The sequence below is a fragment of the Perna viridis genome, chromosome 5, assembly GCF_037379345.1.
Source record: "Perna viridis isolate PV_CMFRI_1.1 ecotype Kerala chromosome 5, ASM3737934v1, whole genome shotgun sequence".
NCBI classification, from domain to species: domain Eukaryota; kingdom Metazoa; phylum Mollusca; class Bivalvia; order Mytilida; family Mytilidae; genus Perna; species Perna viridis.
In genome coordinates, this window is record NC_142449.1 from 42,280,251 (window position 1) to 42,300,467 (window position 20,217).

A 20,217-nucleotide genomic window follows, 5' to 3' on the forward strand; every position below is an offset into this window, starting at 1 on the left:
AATGATTATACATTTCATCAAACAGACCTATAAAGCAACTTAACAACAAAAATAAAAATGTGTAGCCTTTTTTGGGCTGTATCATATAAATATTACAGAATTCGCATGATTCTTAGCAGGAGTACTACTCAAAATCTAAAATATAAGGTGCATAATGACAATATGAAAAGAAGCTTCTGTGAAAGTTTTAATGAATTCCATTAATTGACATAGAAAGAGTTACAGAAGGGTACCTCCATGTCAAGGAATACTTAGGTACATCATTTGCTAATGTGAGACTTCAAAAACATTCAGGTCAAAATCTAACATAGGATATAAAAATTTGGTGAAAAGAGTTGTATTAAATTACATTCTCAAGTGTAGGAGGAGTAACAGATAAGAGATGGATATCTCTTTGTGTTATGGAAGGAAGAAAGGACACCTAATCACTACATAAGCCCCACTTTGCAAGTGGAGTATAAAAAAAACCTGATTAATCAAAGTGGATGATTGAACATGTTTGGATCCTAATCCTACCTGACCCAGATCTTCTTCCCTGCATTCCTTCTCCTTGTTGTAGTACTCTACAGCTTTATCATAATCTTTCAGATCAGCATAACACTGGGCCAATGACACATAAATAGGTATTAGGTCTTTAACAGGAGCCTGCTGCTCAACACTGCATTCCAACTAAAATAAAGTAATACAGCTCCAAATTATCATGATTATAAATGATCCAAAGACAAATCGTATCTTTTCAAGAAATGGCCCAGATACACAGGTTCAAATTAGAAAGGGTCTGAAATCTGACTTTCCTGAAAAAATACTGACCTACAATTTAATACCACATGACTAATGTACCTAAACACTGTATAAATGTTCCTCAAGAAGTAATTCATAGACACCAGGTTATAAACTCATATTTGAACTAGGTAGATAGATAGTACATTTTGTATATCTTTATTTTTTTCTTCTTTTTTTTGGCCAAGGAAAATTGCATTTAAGTTCAAACAACTCAGATAAATTAAAGTCACATTATTAAATGTGAACAAAACTTTCTTATATTTCAGTTTTATGAGTACAGATTTTTTTTACCATTGATGACAGGAAGAGAGAAAGGAATTTAATTACCATTGTTTTAGAATTTTGGAAAATTTAAATTACCAGGGGAAATTTTACTGCCTCACAATTAAAGTCTGCTTTTTATACTTAACAAACCCTTTCAGGAATTCATGTTTCTACTTGCCAAAAAATACAAGTAATAACTAATTTTTCCAAACTTGCATTTGCCCACAGTGATAGGAAAGCAGAAACCAAAATTATTGAATAAACTTACAGCTGTCTAATTTCTTTCATATAGCAATACATACACATTCATTTTCTGCATAGATGTTGCTCTTCAAGAATCTTATATTTATACAAGAGTCAAATAAATGAAGACAAGAATGAGGTATTGAATTTTTCCAATGAAATAATTTTTTTATTTTCACACGTGAAGTAGTTTTCGTTTGTGAATATGCAATGTGATAAACCTCTAAAAGCTTAAAAATAACTTAGAACTACAAATACCATTTTATGATAAAACACAAGTGCTTGTTTGAAATTTCCAAGATCCGATGATGCATCTCCTAGTCTTTCATATAGTTTGATTTTTAATGAATCTTCACCATAATCTAATTTGTCTAAGTTGGTATAAGCTTCTTCCATCTTGCAAACTGTAAAAAGATATTACATTTAGAATCAGTCCATCACTAAGAATCTCTTATACCCTTGACAAAGGAATTGTTTATGTACAAATATATGTCGGTGAAATAGAAATAGAAGGGAAATAGGAGCAACATTCATGAATTATCTTCAAAAGCAACGAAGCCATCCCTTGCATGATGCGTGAATACAACAGAATTATCAGTTACGTTGCTTTCAACAGAATTAATGTAAACTGTCAACTTCATACAAGAACTGTAAAAATACCAATATGTGGAGACCTGAGAAGCAATTGTGAGCGACAGTAATTATTCCTGTGCCATTAAAGATGAAAATAATTGATGTAGCAAGGGGTTAGACTTTATTTTTTAGTTTTCAAAGAGGATTAGGCAGTGAAACCCAAGATGACAGCCTGTTTCCCTTCTAGTCCAAGGGCCATAACTTCCATAAAAATCAATCGACCCAAACAAATTCAAACTTAATCTGAAATTTCTCATAGTAAGACTACATACAAAATATAAAATCAATTGGTAAAAGCATTACCAATAAGTCCAGAAAACTGTAAATTCACTGAAATTTTCTAAGTCCATGGGCCATAACTTCCATAAACATCATTCAACCTTAACTGAACTTGGACTTAAACTGTAACTCTTCATAATAAGGTCACATACCAAAAATGGGGGACAAAAATGGTTTAACAAATACACATGTACTTTATTAAGTGAGTTTTTTTATCCACACTGCAAAAATTTGGAAAACACTACCAAAAATACTATGACTACTATACCAGCTTTGAAATATCTTATATTTCTCTCAGATTCTTCTGGTGTAGGTGCTCCTAACTTGTAGGCTTTTTTCAAAGAGTGTTTACTGGTAGAAATATCCTTGATCTGAATACATACCTGCACACAAATAATAAATATAAAATACAGTGTATTATATGAGAGTTTGCCCTCATTTGTTAAGAAAAATCCAGAATGTCAGCAATACAATATCTCTAAATTGTAACTACCCTTTTTTGACAGGCCAAAATAAATTTTACATGTGATCAAAAATGAAGAAAGAACTTCTCAAATATAACATAATAAATCAAATGTTGAAAAATACCAAGTACAAGTATGAACAAATTATTATAAATACCAAGTACAAATATGAACAAATTATTATAAATACCAAGTACAAATATGAACAAATTGTTATAAATACCAAGTACAAGTATCAACATATTATTATAAAATACCAAGTACTTTAAGTATGAACAAATTATTATAAAATACCAAGTACAAGTATGAACAAATTATTATAGAATATTGAATTAAAACAGACAGGCACTCTTTGTTATCAACTTTTGTGGATATCACCTGCTCTATCAGACATTTTTTTTCAAAGATATAAAATACCTGAGGGTTGACAAAGAATGACTGTAACCTTTAATGTTGATTACACAAAAAAATCTGTTCTTTGGAAAAACAACAAAAAAGCATTGTAAAGTGTAAAGTAACACCATCGGCAATTCTTCAGATGTGGTTTAACACGTGAAAATTGCCTTGTTCATATACATGTTTATATGTTGGTGCTTGGAATATCCAATAACTCCACAAAAAAAAATGGACATTTCCCTAAATGGTAAACCATAAGAGAATAACACAAAAGTTCAAGGTCTAGTTTCAAAGTACATCAGGTTAAGCAATCTCAAGACATGGTGCAACAAACAGGTGTTTGTTTATTATAAAACCGTTCCCAAAAAACTGGACAGTCAAAACAGTCTTTCTTTATCTTCATTTATTGAACATATTGCTAATTCTAAATTTTCTATTCACAGAGGTCTTTAGAGTATTTGGCATTATATAACATCAACAACAGGGGTACTTACCAGAGATTTCTGAACATAAACATCACTTTCCAAGTATTTATCTTTCAGTTTCAAAGCACTTTTTAATGCTGCTTCTAAATATCTCAATGCTTGACTGAAGTTGTTATTACGCTGGTACATAGTGGCCAAAGAATACTGACAACGGTATAAGTCACTGTACAGATTGTGCTGCCTGAAATATTCACGGGACATGTTTAAGGCCAATCGTAAAAATATCTTTGTGTAGAGTTTAATAATTCTAATTGAATGTTTTCATTTGGGATAGACACTAGACCTGTAGGTGAGTTGTTTCTGATTAAACAAGGATTTTTCTGCCACCCTTGCACATTTTATTGGTATTTTTTATCAACTGCTGCTAAACAATCATTTTTATTTAAAGACTATTAAAATCAACAAATCCTCCGGTAAGTGTCTATGTAAATAATTTTTCAAAATACATGTATCTACCTACCCTATTTTTTCATTCAACAAAACTTTCAAGACATATTTTTTCTTGGCCTAAGAAACAATTCTTTCAAAATTAGTAGTTTTTTTTATTTTGTGCAGATTTCCACAAAATAAGACTAGATCAATTGATTGATTGATTGGTGTTCAATGCCCAAGCAGCAATATTTCAGCTGTATTCGGGCAATAGACTAGATTGAAAAAGGTTTATCATAATCATAATATAATTAATTGTTGGTAAGAGCAGAGGTGAAGCACCAAAATCTTGATAATTACTGCAGGCTTAATGAACAGATATGTTTGACTTTGTTTTCATTATCGATTTAAGTACCTTGTTTTGTTTTAGTTAACAGTCCACATAAAATTCAGACACTGCCAATAGTATAGTGATTCATGGTGTAGAAAAACAGACCAAACAAACAATGCTTTTTCAATTTACAGTTGCTATATTTTCATATAATGATAATTAATTCTGTTTTCAGATCTGCACTTTTGAGAAAATCAAACATCTATCTCCAACTAAAATCAACCAAATTAAACAAAATCAAGAACATTCTCTTGCAAAGTGCCAATTTCATGTATAATCCATATGATTTTTATTTTAAAAGCGCAACAACCAAATGTATAACTAAGACTGGTTATGTGATCAGTAACTGTTTCTGAACAAAAATCAAAACTGAATTTGGTGGGTTTTTGAAATGCATGAATAACCTCCTGTCTGATTTTTACAAAGACTGCTACTTAAATTTTTTACAAGAATTTTAGGTACTGCATGACGTACCAACAACAAGAATTATTACTGCCATACCAGGTTCTATGCCCCTGCAGAGGAGGTTTATAGATATTTGTTTTTTACATACTCTGATATGGTGATGGCCTTCTTCATGAATTCAGCACACTGTTTAGTTTCCCCTCTACCATCAAAAACTAATCCTGATAAAAAGAGTGAACAACAAATATAATCATATCAATTCAACTTTCAAAAGCATAGGAGAGAAGTAAGTGAATGCTACAGACATGTTTATGCTACTTAAAAACAGCCATTATTTTAGAAGCCATATCATATGAAAATGTAACATACTGAACTATGTGGGATTTTAACATACATTGTAGGTGCAAAGGAGAGAATTGATAAGTGAATCTAAGTCAACATTTGTACAAACAGGGAATTTGTAACAGTAAACACCTGTGCACTGTGTGAAACCTCTACCAGCCAACCCCACAATGGCAAGTTAATCTAGCCTTTGGCTAGTGCTAAATACTGAGCACTCACCAAAGGTGGCAAGTGGCAAAAAGCTCATTTCCTGACAAGTATCATAATGACCTTTGACAACACAGTTTTATTTATCTGAAAAATCCCTTAACATTTCCGTCAACCTAACATGTTTTTGGTTGTACCATGCTGGAGAGTGAAATATTATTTTGGCTAGTAGAAATGGAAAGTTGCTTGCTGAGGAAGTTACCATCAACAAGAATAAAACAAAAAGGTTTCCAACACTCCTCTGCAATTACAACCCTTTAAGGGTATCAAAATCCTTTCAAACTCAAGTTTTTCTTCACAGGAAGTTGTGGTCAGAAATACATTGATAGGTCCAAGCTAGAATTACCTAGATTCAGATAAAGCCTCGCTTTCATTTCCATATATTCAACATTTTTCACATCTTGTTTCAGATTTTCACACACAACCAAGCTTTTCATGAAAGCCTCCTCTGCCAGCTTTGAAGCTTTCACCATATTTTGTTTTCCGCGAGCACTGTCTGACTGAAATAAATAAGTTCTTCCAATGGTGGCCAGGGCTCTCTGTTCTTCCAGGAGATTTCCACATGACCTACTAAGTTGAAGATGTTGTTGTTGGAATTGAAGTGCTTGATCATACTGTTCCAATCCACAGTAACACTCCCCAATTTTCCTACATGCCACTGCCGAACCAATTTTGTCCTCCAATGCCTCACTTATGCTGAGCTCATGTTCATGTTCAGATTTAGCTTCTTCCCACCTGCCTGAAAATCACAAAATATTTACGACATACATGTAGTTACAAGTTTATAAAGAAGGAATGTCTGCGACATCCTACATATGTAACATGAGTGGCTAAAATTTGTTTGGTCATTAGCAACTTTTTTCAAAAATGACATATGTATTTAGAAAGTGATTGTTTGAATTCTCAATGCAGACACACAGCATGTGTTGTAGAAAGTCTTGCATACTTCTGTTGGTGGAAACACATCCGTAACAAAGCTTTTATTTTAGTGCAAATAGAAATGTCTTGCATACTTCTATTGGTCAAGATACATCTGTAACAAAGTCATTATTATAGTAAAAATATTTTCGTTCCTTATAGGCAAAGCCAAAAACTAAATCGTATTACTGAATATAAATCATGAGACACATAAATTTCTGTTATAAACATTGAAAAATCCCACCAGCTTTAATCTTCTCCTTTTGGCAGAAAAAAAAACAATAAGTTATATTGTGTTTTAATAGGCCAAAACAAAAAATAGTCTTGTTTTCTGCTTACCAATAAAAAAAGAAATAGTAGGTAGGCAGGGAAAGAATTCTATTTTTCAAAAACATTTCACATTGAGTGAATGCAGAAACAATCTAGATTTTAACAGTCAGAGCTTGAGCCAAAATAGCTATAAAATGTTAAGGGTAGGTACAAAAAATTGAGTAGATAGGGTAGGAGAAAACAGACAAATGTAGTTTCAATGGATATAATGACAAAATAGGCACTTTTTGGTAATACTGGAACTCACTGTTTCCTTTATTTCAAAGTAATCTTGTAAGTGTGGGATGAATGAAAGTACACATAAGTAAAATATTCAAAATGAAACATTTTGGTAAGAACACAATGAAGATCATCGATTCGGAAGGTTATCTAATAAAAAAGACATAAAACTACATTCTCAAAATTTGGTTTGATCAAATATTTAAGTTGGCAGCCTAAACAGAAAGTTTCACACATGATAATAATGGTATACACATGTACAATGTATATGTACTGTACACATATTAATCTTACTGGTGTACTAATTTCTGCTATATTTCTGTGGTAGACAGAAAAAACACGAAAGATACTATCCAATAAGCTGATTTTTAACAGTATACACAAGGTTAATCATTTTTTAGAACTACAAAAACTGATACCCACAATTATGTTCAGAATCAGCGAAAATTAGCAACCATAAAAATTAATACATTTATTTCAATTAGAAATTGTCTTATGTCATATGATACTTACTTTTGAACATGCAATGCACTTCTTGAGCAACTTTTAAAAATACCTACCATATTTTGCAAGTAGCTCTCCAATACAATTACAAATTAAAGCTACTTCTTTCAAATTGTCTTTCTTCTCAGCTTTTTTTCTTTCTTTTTTGAGTTCTAAAATATAAAAGTAAATAAATAAACCAATGTATGTTTGTGATTGACATTTTGCCACATTCTAATCCCTGTTATGTTAAAGTCAACCATTATTATAATTATAGGATAATTAATTGGAAAGAGTGAACCACCAAAATATAAACACGAGTGCCGAAGAACACCTAGATTTAACGAGTGTGCGGAACTTGTTCCGCACACTCGTTAAATCTTAATGCGTTCTTGGCTCAAGTGATCATATTTTGGTTATTCACGATAACCAATTGATTATCCTTTTTATTATATAGATTTCCTCCATTATTCATTGTTATTTTCAACATAAATTAAAAATTTTGTGAACGGCAGATTTATTTCAAAGTTGTGACGCGCAAGAGTGAAATTACCGAATTTATTTTCAGTGTGAATTATCAAAAAAAATTACACTAAGAACATTTGGTAAATCACTGCTATCTATGTAATAACATATACTAACTACTTAGGGGATACTTGCACTCCTTATAAGTTCTAAATTTGCAAATGATCCATCTAATTTGTGTATGTCCACTGTTGATTGCTTTTATGTTAACAATCTGTTTATGTAGTATACCTACAGTAAGGGACATAATTCTTACAGATCATTGGAACACGTTTGTGTAAAGCATTTTACATCAATCCCATCTAAGCATTAAAGTAACTTGGATTTACTTCTATTTCAAATGAAAGCTTGATAGGCTTTGATGAAATTGAATATGATGCAAACACATCACTGATTTCAAGAGTTAAGTCATGTACCCTAGGTCTATCTCCATAATTATCAGTGATCGCCAGTACAGTTCTATTGTGAAAAACAAATAACCATGTAAACAGTCAAAGAAACAAAATTAAGTATTATTTTGGCTCAAATGGACATTAGTGTTCCTTTTCACAAAAAATCCTAGATGTAAAATAAGTCGAATTCGTGATGTAATAAATGTCATAACTTACAACTAGTTATACTCTTTATCAGATTTTTTGTGAAAAGGATTGTAAGTCTATAAAGATTTTCATTTATCATAGACCTGTAGGGATTCAAAGACCTAGTTTCAAAGTGAGTTGCTTAGTATGGCTGCAGGTATGGGAGCCCCAGGGTCCAAAGAAGTTCTGGGGTAAATGGTGCAAAATCCTGCAACGCATTCTGGGAATTTCAGGGCACTATTTTCAATGCAAATAATTACTGACTTTTGTCTTGAAACTACTGAAAAATTAAATGCAAAAGTTTGAACTGTGATGTTTTTACTCAAAACATTCAGTATTGTTGCATGCTATGTCTTGTTGCATCATTCAAATTATTATACATGTATTTACTTGTAAATATAAATAAGCCATCATTTAGCATTTTCTTTTAATTTTTGTCCTTTGTCACAGGTGAAGTACTGGGCACATTGCATACAGTGCATTCTATAATTTTGTAATGTTTTGAACAGCAACCGTTCTCAGACCACTGTACAATGGCTTGCAAACATTTATTTTATTTTTTCCATTGTCTTGTTGATTTCCAATAATTGTCTAATACCAGTATACGCTATTTCAGAAGTGAAATTTACAGTTTTCAGATTGTAAATACAATGTTACAACTACCACTGATCAATGAGTGCTTTATTTGAAATAGACAATTGGTCTATTTCAATGGAAAGTTTGATAGACTGACATGATATCTCATGGACAATTCTGTCTATCTACCGTTAATTTGGAAGAGTGGATAACTCAAGCAAGAGACTCTGTGAAGCAGATTAACTTTTACTGAAACTAGATTTACAATCAAAACTAATGGACATGTTTTGTAACTACACATGTAGCCTGGATATTCTAGTATCAAATTTCAGAAAAAATATTTTGTTTGTAAATGTTGACCTGCTTAAGGAGTGGATGAATGACAAGGGTAGTCAGGGGCCATTTTTGTTTTTGCTTCACCTGGTTCCGTTGCAAAGGTGAAATTCTTGATCTTGGAAAGGAATTTATAAAAGTGCTGCATCACTTGTTTTCCAATCCCCAATATGTATATTATTATGTTAACATATTCTTTCTTTAATAAAATACTTGATCATGCATGCTTTTAATTATCACCTGATTTTAGTGAGGAATGTTTCCTACAAAGCTGACCATTAATCAGTTCTGTTTATTTTATTGTAGACTGAAAATCAATTACAAAATATGAATCTAATTTTGAATGCCGTTAAACTTCTAGTGTAGTTCTATAAGGGGCAATTGAACAAAAGAAAATTTACAACGTGTACTTAAACTACAAAAGAGGGCTGCTATGCTTATACTTGATGCACAATTCTGTGCCCCATCTAAATCCCTCTTTAATTCTTTAGGTTGGCTAACAGTTGAGAATAGAATTATATATCACAAGTGTCTATTGATCTTTAAATGTTTAAATGGGTTAGCTCCATCTTATTTAGCTGATAAAATAAAATGTTTCTGAAGTAAATCAATACCATTCTATAAATGCCATAAACAATGCTCTCTTTATTCCTAAATCTAAGACAGAACTATTCAGACATACTTTTGTTTACTCTGTCCCATATCATTGGGATACCCTCCCGCATGTGATATCAAATAAGAAGAGTAAAACGAATAAGTCTTTTTAAGCAGAAATTAAAAATCTACCTAATGGAGCAACAGGCAAAAGAATAATCCAACTGTACTTATATGTATGTATAAAAATAATCCTGTAACGAACGTTGCACATAGTTGTCTATTTTTAGAAATTTAAATAAACACATTGTCTACAATGCCACTGATGTGTGTCTAGTCATCAAATAAACAGCAATTAATTATAACTCAATACAGGACAGTTTTGAAGTACATATCAACAATTAAAGTCTTTTATATGATTTTCACGTTATATTTGTCAATCGTTAGTATTACATGCTAATCATCTCAACCACTGTTTTATTGTGCCGACAGGTTGGATTAAAGCTGGATAAATCAACTATGACTCGTATTACTAGTATAGATTTCAGCAATTGGATTGAGAATTTTCACAGATCCCCTGGCCACCCCTGTTGTGATTAGCAGGGTTCCCCAATGTATTTTGGAGGACAGTAACCTGGGAGCTCAGGTACCAATGTCCATAATGTCGACAGAGATCAAAGAGGTTAACTTCACTGTGCTGGATGAATTTCACATCCAGGCTGGTGATTCTACATACACAATTAACAACCAGAATATAAGATGTCCCAACAGGGTGGGTATAACACTCATATTTTCAGAGGAAAATTATGACATTTTAATTATATTTTGTTTTTTGAGAAAACATCCTTCCTCAGTATTTTCATCATAACTTTGTCATTATCAATTCGTCAAATGTTATTACTTATTGAAATAAAATCCTGAATAATTCCCCCCCCCATGAAGCATATGTCAAATGTAAATCATGTAGTCTTTACATTTAACCAGTACAAAGACTAGGGAGGCAAAGTAATTTTTACACATTTTAAAGACATAGTTGGGAGAGTTGGGAGTTATACTGCTGTACCCTCTTTCCGATGTATTATCAATATCTCTTTTTGTACGGAACTGATTGCACATGCTTGGGTCAGAGGTCAGAGATTGCCAAGACTGAACCCGCCCTGTTTCACAAAAACAACAACAAAGATCAGATTGCCGGTATTCCAGGTAATTTTCAAGTTTTAAGCTCAACATAGAGTATTTGCAACTTTTCCAAAACCTATGTATGCCATATTATTGAATCCCATTTAGAAATGTAGAAAATAGGCATGAAACCAATCATTCGATATTGATTTATCGTCTGCCATTTGCAAGATTCCCAAACAACAATCATGTGAATAAAATATGTCATGTGTCATACGACTTAACTATGGAAAGCCAGATTAACAAAAAATGAACATTTTCTGAGGATTTTACAAATTAAAATATCAAACATATTTTCCCTCATTTTAAAAACATTCTGCTGAGAAAAAATCAATGGAAATTAATAGTTAAGCAGTATTTAACACTAGAAAATTTTCACAATGAACAAATTTAAGCTAATTTGGGATATTTTTTTATTTACAGATCTATGAAAAAATGAAGAAGAAACAGTATCACCCTGATGCTTAAAAATCTGCCTTCAATGCAGTACAGAATGGATATTTTTTGTTTTGCAGGTTTTTTTTGTTGTTTTTTTTTTTTGCCGCTGTTGATTTTATTAAAGTTGTTCAAATGTATAAATGATTTAATTTTCTATGTTAGAATTAATTCAAATGAAAAATAAGTTGCACAAAAATGGTATATGAAATACTTCTATAAGAATATTTAAATATTTATCAATTAAAAATTAGCAAGTTTCAATAATCTAATGATTGATATCACCTAGTACATCAATTTTAAGTTATCTAAAATATTCTAAATGATTTCAATTCTTCATCAATTTCAATCAAATGATTATTTGAATAAGAATTGAAATAGATAAACATCATTTTGAAATAATTTGCATTCAAAAAATGAAGATTTTAAATTTTCACATATAAATATTTCTCTTTAAATAGACTAAAAAATAGATTCTATAAAGTTATTTTTGTCCAGTACTATATTTTTTTTCAATAAATCCAATACTAGCATATTTCTATTTATTTAGTGGAAATGCATTATATCCCTTATGGGTCCTCATACTTCTTTAATCTCTGAACCAGAAATGCACGGATTTGGGGTACAACAACAATAATGGCGGACATTTGATTTTCAGTCACCGGTGTAATAATTAAATACATACACATAAGATAATTTACAGAAGTGGAAAGTAGAATGTCCTTATTTTATTTTTATAAATAATATTAGCGTCGTCCGGTCAAATCAGTAACTCGATTGAAAGAATATTATTTTGACCAACAGAATGGGGGTATCCCAGTATACCAGTCCCTGTAAGTTGTAACTGTGTAAATTATATGAAGTCCCTGACGGCCTGAGTATATATACTGCTGTACCCTCTTTCCGACGTATAATTTGTTTTTTATAGTTCCGATGTGTTAATATCCATTTTTGAACGGAACTGATTGCACGTGCTTCGATGTCAGAGGTTACCGACACTCGATCGGAATAATATTATTTTGACCAACGGAATGGGGGTACCCCAGTATACATGTATAAAATTTACAACATTATGGAGGTCTGTGCTGTTATTTTCAATGGGTAGCACCTAAATAGTAGAAACTTTCGATTTATTTCGTGTTAAATCTAAGTTTAACGTAATATGTAGTTTTTACTCTCTAATTCTTTTTCGTCTGATCCATTCATCTCGTAGCTTGTTTTTGTTGTCGAATTTCCCGCAAGACTGTTACGCATGCGCAATACTAAATTAAAAAACGATTACAAAAATAATAGAATGAAAAGAAACATGACAAAATAAAAAAAAAACGAAAAATCAGGGTTATTGTAAAAGACTATACTTTGAACTACATCTATGTTGGATAATTGTATGCATTGTTTTGATAAAAAGGGAAGCAATAATAGAATTTTAAATAAAGACCCCGCCCTTTTTTATATTATTCTTTTTAAAGTACTTCTCCGTCTAAGAATCAGGCAAAATGTGTATAAGGTGTGGCACGTGAAGAGAAAATACACAAAGATTTTATTGCAGTATCCAAGTATTTATACCTCATAACCTCAAGAAATTACTTCAAAGTGTTTGTAAAGTTTGTCTTTTTAAGATATTGATAGGTCAAATTTACAGTTGAAATGCACCATGGAAAATGGCGGAAAAATTTTCTCGAACTTAATTGTTCTATTCAGTCCTAATTGCAGTGGCAGAATGAAACAATTGATAGGTCTAATTTTAATTAGATTGCATGCTTTGATATGAATATTCGGATCTTTTTATCCATGAGAAAAAATGCCGCTTTAATTTTATGAAAAATAAAACATGGCTTATCAAGCCTGCAGGTCAGTAATTCAGGATCTAAAGAGCCTCTATACTCGAATTCACCTCAGCCTGTTTGCAGTTTTTTTTTAATTATCTTTTAAGTTACTCATAAGTTCCTTTAAAAAATGCCATTTAATTCATGTCGTTCTGTACTACAACTTTCATACAATTATTTCTCGTTCTTACCTCCAAGATCGAAATATTTCCATATTTATTTTTTTTACGAGAATTTTGCACTGAACGTATTGTTTATCCGCCATCTTGTTTCTGTGGATATTTTGAAAGAGTAATCAAGGGAACCAAGGTTATAGCGGTAATCAAAAGAATTTAATCCAGGGACAAAGTTTGTTTTGTTGGTTGTGGTTTAATGTCCGAGCAGCAATATTTCAGCTATATTCAGACGATGAACATAAAATTAATGATAAAATGAACATGAAATGATGATGAAATGAAAAAGGGATGGGACACAAGGACAATGGGGTCGACAATTTTGATTGCCACTGGAAATAGGGAGAGGTGGGTAGGGTCGGGCAATTTAGCTTCCTGTGGCGGAGCCCTATGGTTCCTACTCCGGGAGAATACCACAGTAGGGTTCTTTAACGTGCGAGGAACGTGGCATCTTCCCCAACACGGTGCACCACTATGGTTTGCGGTCAGGTTTTCCGTATTATAGCCTGACAACCCCAGCATGTAACACGCCAGGGATAACCCATTCCACCACCTGGGGCACACATCCCAGTTGCTCTGTGGGCAGAGCGCCCTAGCCCCGGCTAGGTTTCTGGGCACTATTTAGTCGCCTTTTACGACAAGCTTAGCGCTGCTGCAGGCCTATTCTTTTAACACCCGGACCTGCACGGGTGCCAGGGACAAAGACCAGACATGGACAACAGACATACACAACAAAGAATATAAAGTAACTAAAATCATAAATACAAAGTAACAAAAGTAAATGAGCAACTCGGACTCCACTAAAAACTGGGAGCGTGGACCAGGTGCACCGGTAGGGTAAGCGTCCTCTGCTTGAAATGTTCCCTATTATCTCACAATACCATGATTTCCCGCCATATTTCTGCTCTTTACCTTTAGTAAAAGAAAAAATTAGAAGTTCCGAATGAAAATGCTACACCTGGTACTGAATCTCATATTAATAGGGAACATCTCAAAATATCCATAGAAACAAGACGGCGGATAAACAATACGTTCAGTGCAAAATTCTCGTAGGAAAAATAAATTTTGAATTTTTTTTCAATCTCGGGGGTAAGAACGAGAAACAATTGTATGAAAGTTGTAGTATAGAACGACATGAATTAAATGGCAATTTTTTTAAAGGAACTTTTGAGTAATAAAAAATTAATCTAAAAAAACTGCAAACAGGCTGAGGTGAATTCGAGTATAGTTATATGTTATAGTTGAGAAAGATCCCCAGGTTTGTATTAGATTTTTATTTTTCATTTTTTCAAAGAAAAAATGGGAATGTATGACACAAGTTTTTCAAACATACCGTTTGTTTAGTTTGCGCTCCCCTTCATTCACAGTACCAAAACAACGTTTTCTAACAAGTATTTTGGGGTGAAATTAATGCATGTATTAGCTATCAAGACATTTTAGGCGCATAGAAGTAATTGATCAGATTCAAATCATTATGGAATCCACATGGTATATATTTAGCAAGGTTTCATCTCATAATTATTCATACTTTTTAAATCTTTCGTGTATAAAATATCTCTTTAGCATCTAAGCGAACTATGCTAATATACATTTGCAACTCGGGAGTGCAGTGTCAAGATTATAAATAATAAGGGTCCATAATCAAGGGTGGTGATAGATGATTTATATGGATAGAGAGATAGGCTATAGACAAGAAAACTCAGTTCAAGTTAATTTGCATTAAAATTTTCCTTTTTTTCTGAATTGTTACTTTTTATATATATTTATATTGTTGATTTTTTTTGTTTATATCTTTTGTTTTGTGTTGTTTTTGTTCTTGCTGGCTATTATCATTATGTTTACTGTTTGTTTTGTATTTATTTTTATTTTATTACTATTATTATTTGTATTTAATTGCTTTGTTTTCAAGTTTTATGTTTGTTTGGTTTTTTTTGTTTTTTTTGTTTTTGTTTGTTTGTTTTGTTTTGTTTTTTTTGTTTTTGTTTTGTTTTGTTTATTTTAATATGATTTTGTTTATGTTTGTTAGTTTGTTTGTTTCGCTATGTGTTTTATGTTGTGTTTTTTTCCTTTTCTCATTTTTTTTCTGACTTTACAAGTTTCATTGGCTTTACAGATTTAGTTTTCGTTTTATTAGTTTCGTTTTATTTCGTTTCTTAGTTTACCAGTATTCCGGTCACGGTCTTGATCGTGTTTTACGTAAGGCATTTTATATCTATGAAAGTAGTTGACGATCGACGTTGAGCAAATGTAAACATCATGATCAAAATTGGAACACTAAATAAAACAACCCCTGCAAAATTTCTTCGTGGCAGATACATAATATGCTTGTGTTGTATAGCAAAGGTCTCCGTTTGAAGGAAACAAAAACTCGCAAAATTCAAATGAAAATGTTGTCATTTTATATCAGAAGGTGAGTGTTAAATCATTTTACTTTTATAGTATCCGACAATGGCGACATGTTACTGTTAGTTACTGGTGTAACGACCGGCGGCACCAAGGACTTAATATTTTACATTAATGCAGTTTAATTTCTTATACTGATAAGAACACATATTATTTCTATTTATACTATTCTTTTAATTAAAAATGTTTTGAAATTAAATTGACTACTTACTTATAGTTATACACTAAAGTAATCCCTTTTGAGATTCAGTGTCTGGAGCTATTTGCCGATTTGGCTGCCCACTGAGAAAATAGCTCCTGACACTGAATCCCAAAAGGGATTAACTTATACATGTACTTACAACAAGTTCTATAATGTATGTGCCTAGTAAGCCCATGGGCGATATATATCTTTAATGGATTAACATTAAAGACTTTTAAGGTAATTTAATTTGGATGTTAGGGAGCAACTATTTGATTTCTTGGGGGTGGGGGATAGGATCAAATTTGTGTCCTGGATTTTTTTCCAGTTAAATTACTGGCCTGACTTTATATTTATTACTCTAGCCTGTCCTGAATTTTATTTTTACATACATGTACCAGATCCAGAATTTTTTCAACCACTAGATTGTGCTATTTTATTTTGCCCAGTTGTTTGCGGCTTGGATTTTCTTCCCAGTTAAATTAACTGTATATCATCTTCCAGCCTTTTTATATTGAATTTGATCCTAACCCACTTAAAATCAAATGCTTGCTCCCTTAATTATCGAACTTCAATTGTAGTTGAGAAGGAATTGATACTATGTACATGTATACTGCTACTACTTTCATATGTAAAAACAAAAGGAATGTTTCAACCTATTAAGCAAATATATTTTATTTTTTTTTGCACTATTTTGTTTTCAGGATTCAAGTGAACAGGTTTATTTCTGGAGGGATAAATTAACATTGAACTTAAAGTGATTACCAAATAAAATAAATGAAATGACAAAAAACTACTGCAAACTTGATATTCAGACCATTGCTCAAATTTGCGGAATATTGGAAAATATGGTAAGCAGTGCTTATGGTCCTAGAGGTTCAAAGACATTGCTCTCAACTGAGACTGGCCAGGTCTTGATATCTAGTGATGGAGTAACTGTCTTACGCCATTTGGATTGTGCCCATCCCATTGCTAGGCTTATTATTGATTCAATGACAAGGCTTTCTAACTACACTGGAGATGGAAGCAAAACATTTATTTTGTACTTAGCAAATTTTATCAAGGAACTTTTGCTATATGAGCAGACACGTTCATGCTTTGAAGCAAATGCATACATATCAATTCTGCAAAAGGTCAAAGTTCATATCAGCCAAAACCTTTGCTTTCATATCATAGCTAAAGAACCAAAGGGAGTGAGCGCAGTTACATCAGAGACATGCAAGAATGTAATAAAAACATGCCTTTCCAACAGTTTCAGTTGGACCACATGCGAACAAATAGCGTCAATGGCTTCTAATGTCTTCCGAAAATGTAATATCAGTAATTACAATATAATACACATGGTTAATCTAATTGTTGATAATTTTGAAGAACTTTGCATTAAGGTACCAAATCTTCCTTATTGTGAATCTAGAGCAGTTCCACAGTATATCATTCAAAGAAAATTTGCTACATTCTGTCAGAATTCGAACAATAACCCACGTTTCATAATTTGTACATTTCCCATATCAGGATACTCAAAAAATTTAGAAACAAAAGAGGTTATTCATTTGAAATCAGAGCAGACTTTGACAGATTTCATGAACCATCATCAACACTTATTGAAAAAGTTTGTTGATATCTGTCGAAGTAAGAACATCAACATAGTTCTTTGCTCCGAAGAAATATCGGAACAAGCCTTGGAGTATTTCCAGTCTTCAGAAATATCTGTGGTTCCTTATGTTCCCGAAGAAGACTGCAAGTGGCTTTGTACAAACCTAAAATTAAAGCCATGTGACAGTATTTTAGAGAATATTGACGTAAAAATGATCAGCAGAGCCAAAATGTGCAGGACCATCGTAATAAATGGACGCCAGTGTGTTCACTTAGATCTCTCTGACCGTGTTTCGGAGTTGGTGTTGCCAGACATGTTACTAATTTGCGCACCGACGGAAGGACTGTGTAACCAACTATGTCTGAAACTACGTAGGTCGTATCAAACACTCCTTGTAGGCTTCACAGAAATGAACGAGTCGAGTTTTGGTGATAAAAAAGTCTCCACAAACACTATTTTGCGTAACAAAATTTCAGTTATCGGTGGAGGTGGAACTTTCGAGTATATGACTTCAGATTTTATTTTAGATTTTGGGAAAAACAAAGAGGAATTGCTATACCGAATATGCCAGATGCTTAGTAAAGCATTGTTGAAAATACCATTTTTATTATTCAAAAATAATTCACCATCTTCACTGATGGATCTGAAGCGATATATTTCATATTTTGAAGTAGTTAAACAAGCGAAAACTCATGGATTGTTTTGTGGTATTAATAGATTTGGTGAACCTTCAGAAGTAATAAATGACAATATTATTGAAGTAAGTGAGGTAAAAATTCACGTTTTACTGTCAGCGATTGAACTTATACAGCAGTTGTTAAAATTAGACTATGTCATAGGAGTAAAGAAGATCCAAACAAGTGATTTTGATTAAATATTTATTTGATCTCTGTCGTTTCTTGTATTTACCAAAAGTAATTTAAGTACTTCCGACTGATCATTGATCATCTTATCGTTCACAAATAGGATGATGGTCAATTTATAACTATAGCTCTGGATATCAAATATTTGATCAATGATTATGATAAGAAATTCCTGTTCAAAATCTGTTCCATTAGCGCTTTGTTTAAGAAAAAAGTCTTTTAAATAAATGTGTTTTTTTATTAGCGGTCGATTAACAGATCTAATCAGTCGATTGTCATTCGATTTATCACCGATAAGTGATCGATGGTCAGTCAGACTGATACATGTATTAGTTAACTTAAAGTAAGGACATTGTGGTGTTATGTTATGATTGATGAATAAAATATTTTACTTTATCTTATCTTATTTTATGCCAACCCATCATATTGTTATCGATACAGGTACAAAAACCAGAAACGAGCTTAACGATCCGGAAAATGTTCACCTACGAAGTTAATTTATGTACAATATACAGTGTAATAAAAGCACATAGGAACACTTATTCCCGTATTTCCCTATCGTTAGAAGTAACATATTAAAATTCAAATTCATCTGTTTTATTAATCCAATCATGGTCCTCCTCCGGGAATAATATCCATCAGATGACATAATTAGACTACATAATAATACAGCTAGTATATAGACATAACATGTTATATGGTATTCACGTAGCAAAATAGGTGTATCTTTTGTATATTTGTAGTCCAGGCGAAATGGGACGTCTTACAATTGAGAAAACAGATGTTTTAAGTTGAGAGAACGAAGTTGAAGGTTTTTCCAACATATAATTTGTCTAATGACAAGTGAGAGAATTCTACATGTAGCTGTCTGTGATAGTCATAATTGTTTTCTTTTTCTTGTTTAACCAAAGGACTTTTGTGAGAGTATTGTCGGTCCACAATGGACACCAAAGAACGATGCTACAGGTTATACATAGAATCACAGCATTCCTCCTCGTGTCCTATGTCGACTGAAAAGACTCATTCGCTAAACATTTTGAAATGGTAACAGTAAAAATATGTGGTTAAAGGTTTGTGACATTGAATATTGTTGGTCCACGATGGACACCAAGGGATGGTGGTTTAGGATATGCATGAATCGTTAGAATCGTTACATTCCTCCTTGTGTTCTGTGTAAACAACAAGACATGTCGTAATTAAAGTTTATAAATCACAGTGGCTTGAGTTCACGAGTTTGAACCATAAAAATGGTAGGTGGAATTGGTCCTAAAATTTTAAAGTTAAGTGCAAAACTGATATGTCATTCAGTCACTTCTTTTTATAAACACAGGTATACCGTCTGGTGCTTTCCCTAATCAACTAAAGTGTGCTACAGTAACTGATTTGCATAAGGGCGGATCAACCGACATGCCTTCTAGCCTTTGCCCTATTTCAGTTATTTTTACAATTTCCAAACTTTTTAAAGACATTTTTTCAAATCTTTATAGATATTAAAATCACAAATGTGCACCACAGGCTTTGGGATTATTTCAAATAGACCGAAAAAAATATAACAGTCTTTCCTTATAATTTAATTTTAGTATCAACATTAACGAGTAAATCAGTAATAAAACATGTTGATATCTATGAGATGATGGACAAATTTTGTTATCCAATCAGAACTTTAAGCGTGTTACTTTTGAAATATAACCAAACATGCAAGACATCCTGATATCTTTAAAATTGCAATTTAGCTTTGATATGGTA

The 20,217-nt window shown here is 32.3% G+C and overlaps 2 protein-coding genes across 2 annotated transcripts in view; one reads left to right on the forward strand and one right to left on the reverse strand.

Moving 5' to 3' along the window:
• Positions 1-12,897, reverse strand: part of LOC148617785 (tonsoku-like protein) — a 48,325-nt gene extending 35,428 nt beyond the window's left edge. Inside the window, exons 1-8 of the mRNA XM_088585342.1 lie at positions 12,607-12,897; positions 7,289-7,384; positions 5,608-6,000; positions 4,861-4,933; positions 3,557-3,728; positions 2,471-2,585; positions 1,549-1,694; positions 517-669 (exon numbers count right to left, since the gene is read on the reverse strand). Of these exons, the coding sequence (XP_088441468.1) occupies positions 517-669; positions 1,549-1,694; positions 2,471-2,585; positions 3,557-3,728; positions 4,861-4,933; positions 5,608-6,000; positions 7,289-7,384; positions 12,607-12,685 (1,227 nt within the window). The 5' untranslated portion in view covers positions 12,686-12,897. The remainder of the gene's footprint in view (positions 1-516; positions 670-1,548; positions 1,695-2,470; positions 2,586-3,556; positions 3,729-4,860; positions 4,934-5,607; positions 6,001-7,288; positions 7,385-12,606) is intronic.
• A 2,762-nt stretch (positions 12,898-15,659) lies between these two features.
• Positions 15,660-18,867, forward strand: LOC148617787 (BBSome complex assembly protein BBS10-like). Its single transcript, XM_088585344.1, has 2 exons — positions 15,660-15,840; positions 16,719-18,867. Exon 2 carries the CDS (start codon positions 16,797-16,799, stop codon positions 18,480-18,482), a length of 1,686 nt encoding a protein of 561 aa, XP_088441470.1. The 5' UTR covers positions 15,660-15,840; positions 16,719-16,796; the 3' UTR covers positions 18,483-18,867.
• The last annotated feature ends 1,350 nt before the right edge of the window (positions 18,868-20,217 follow it).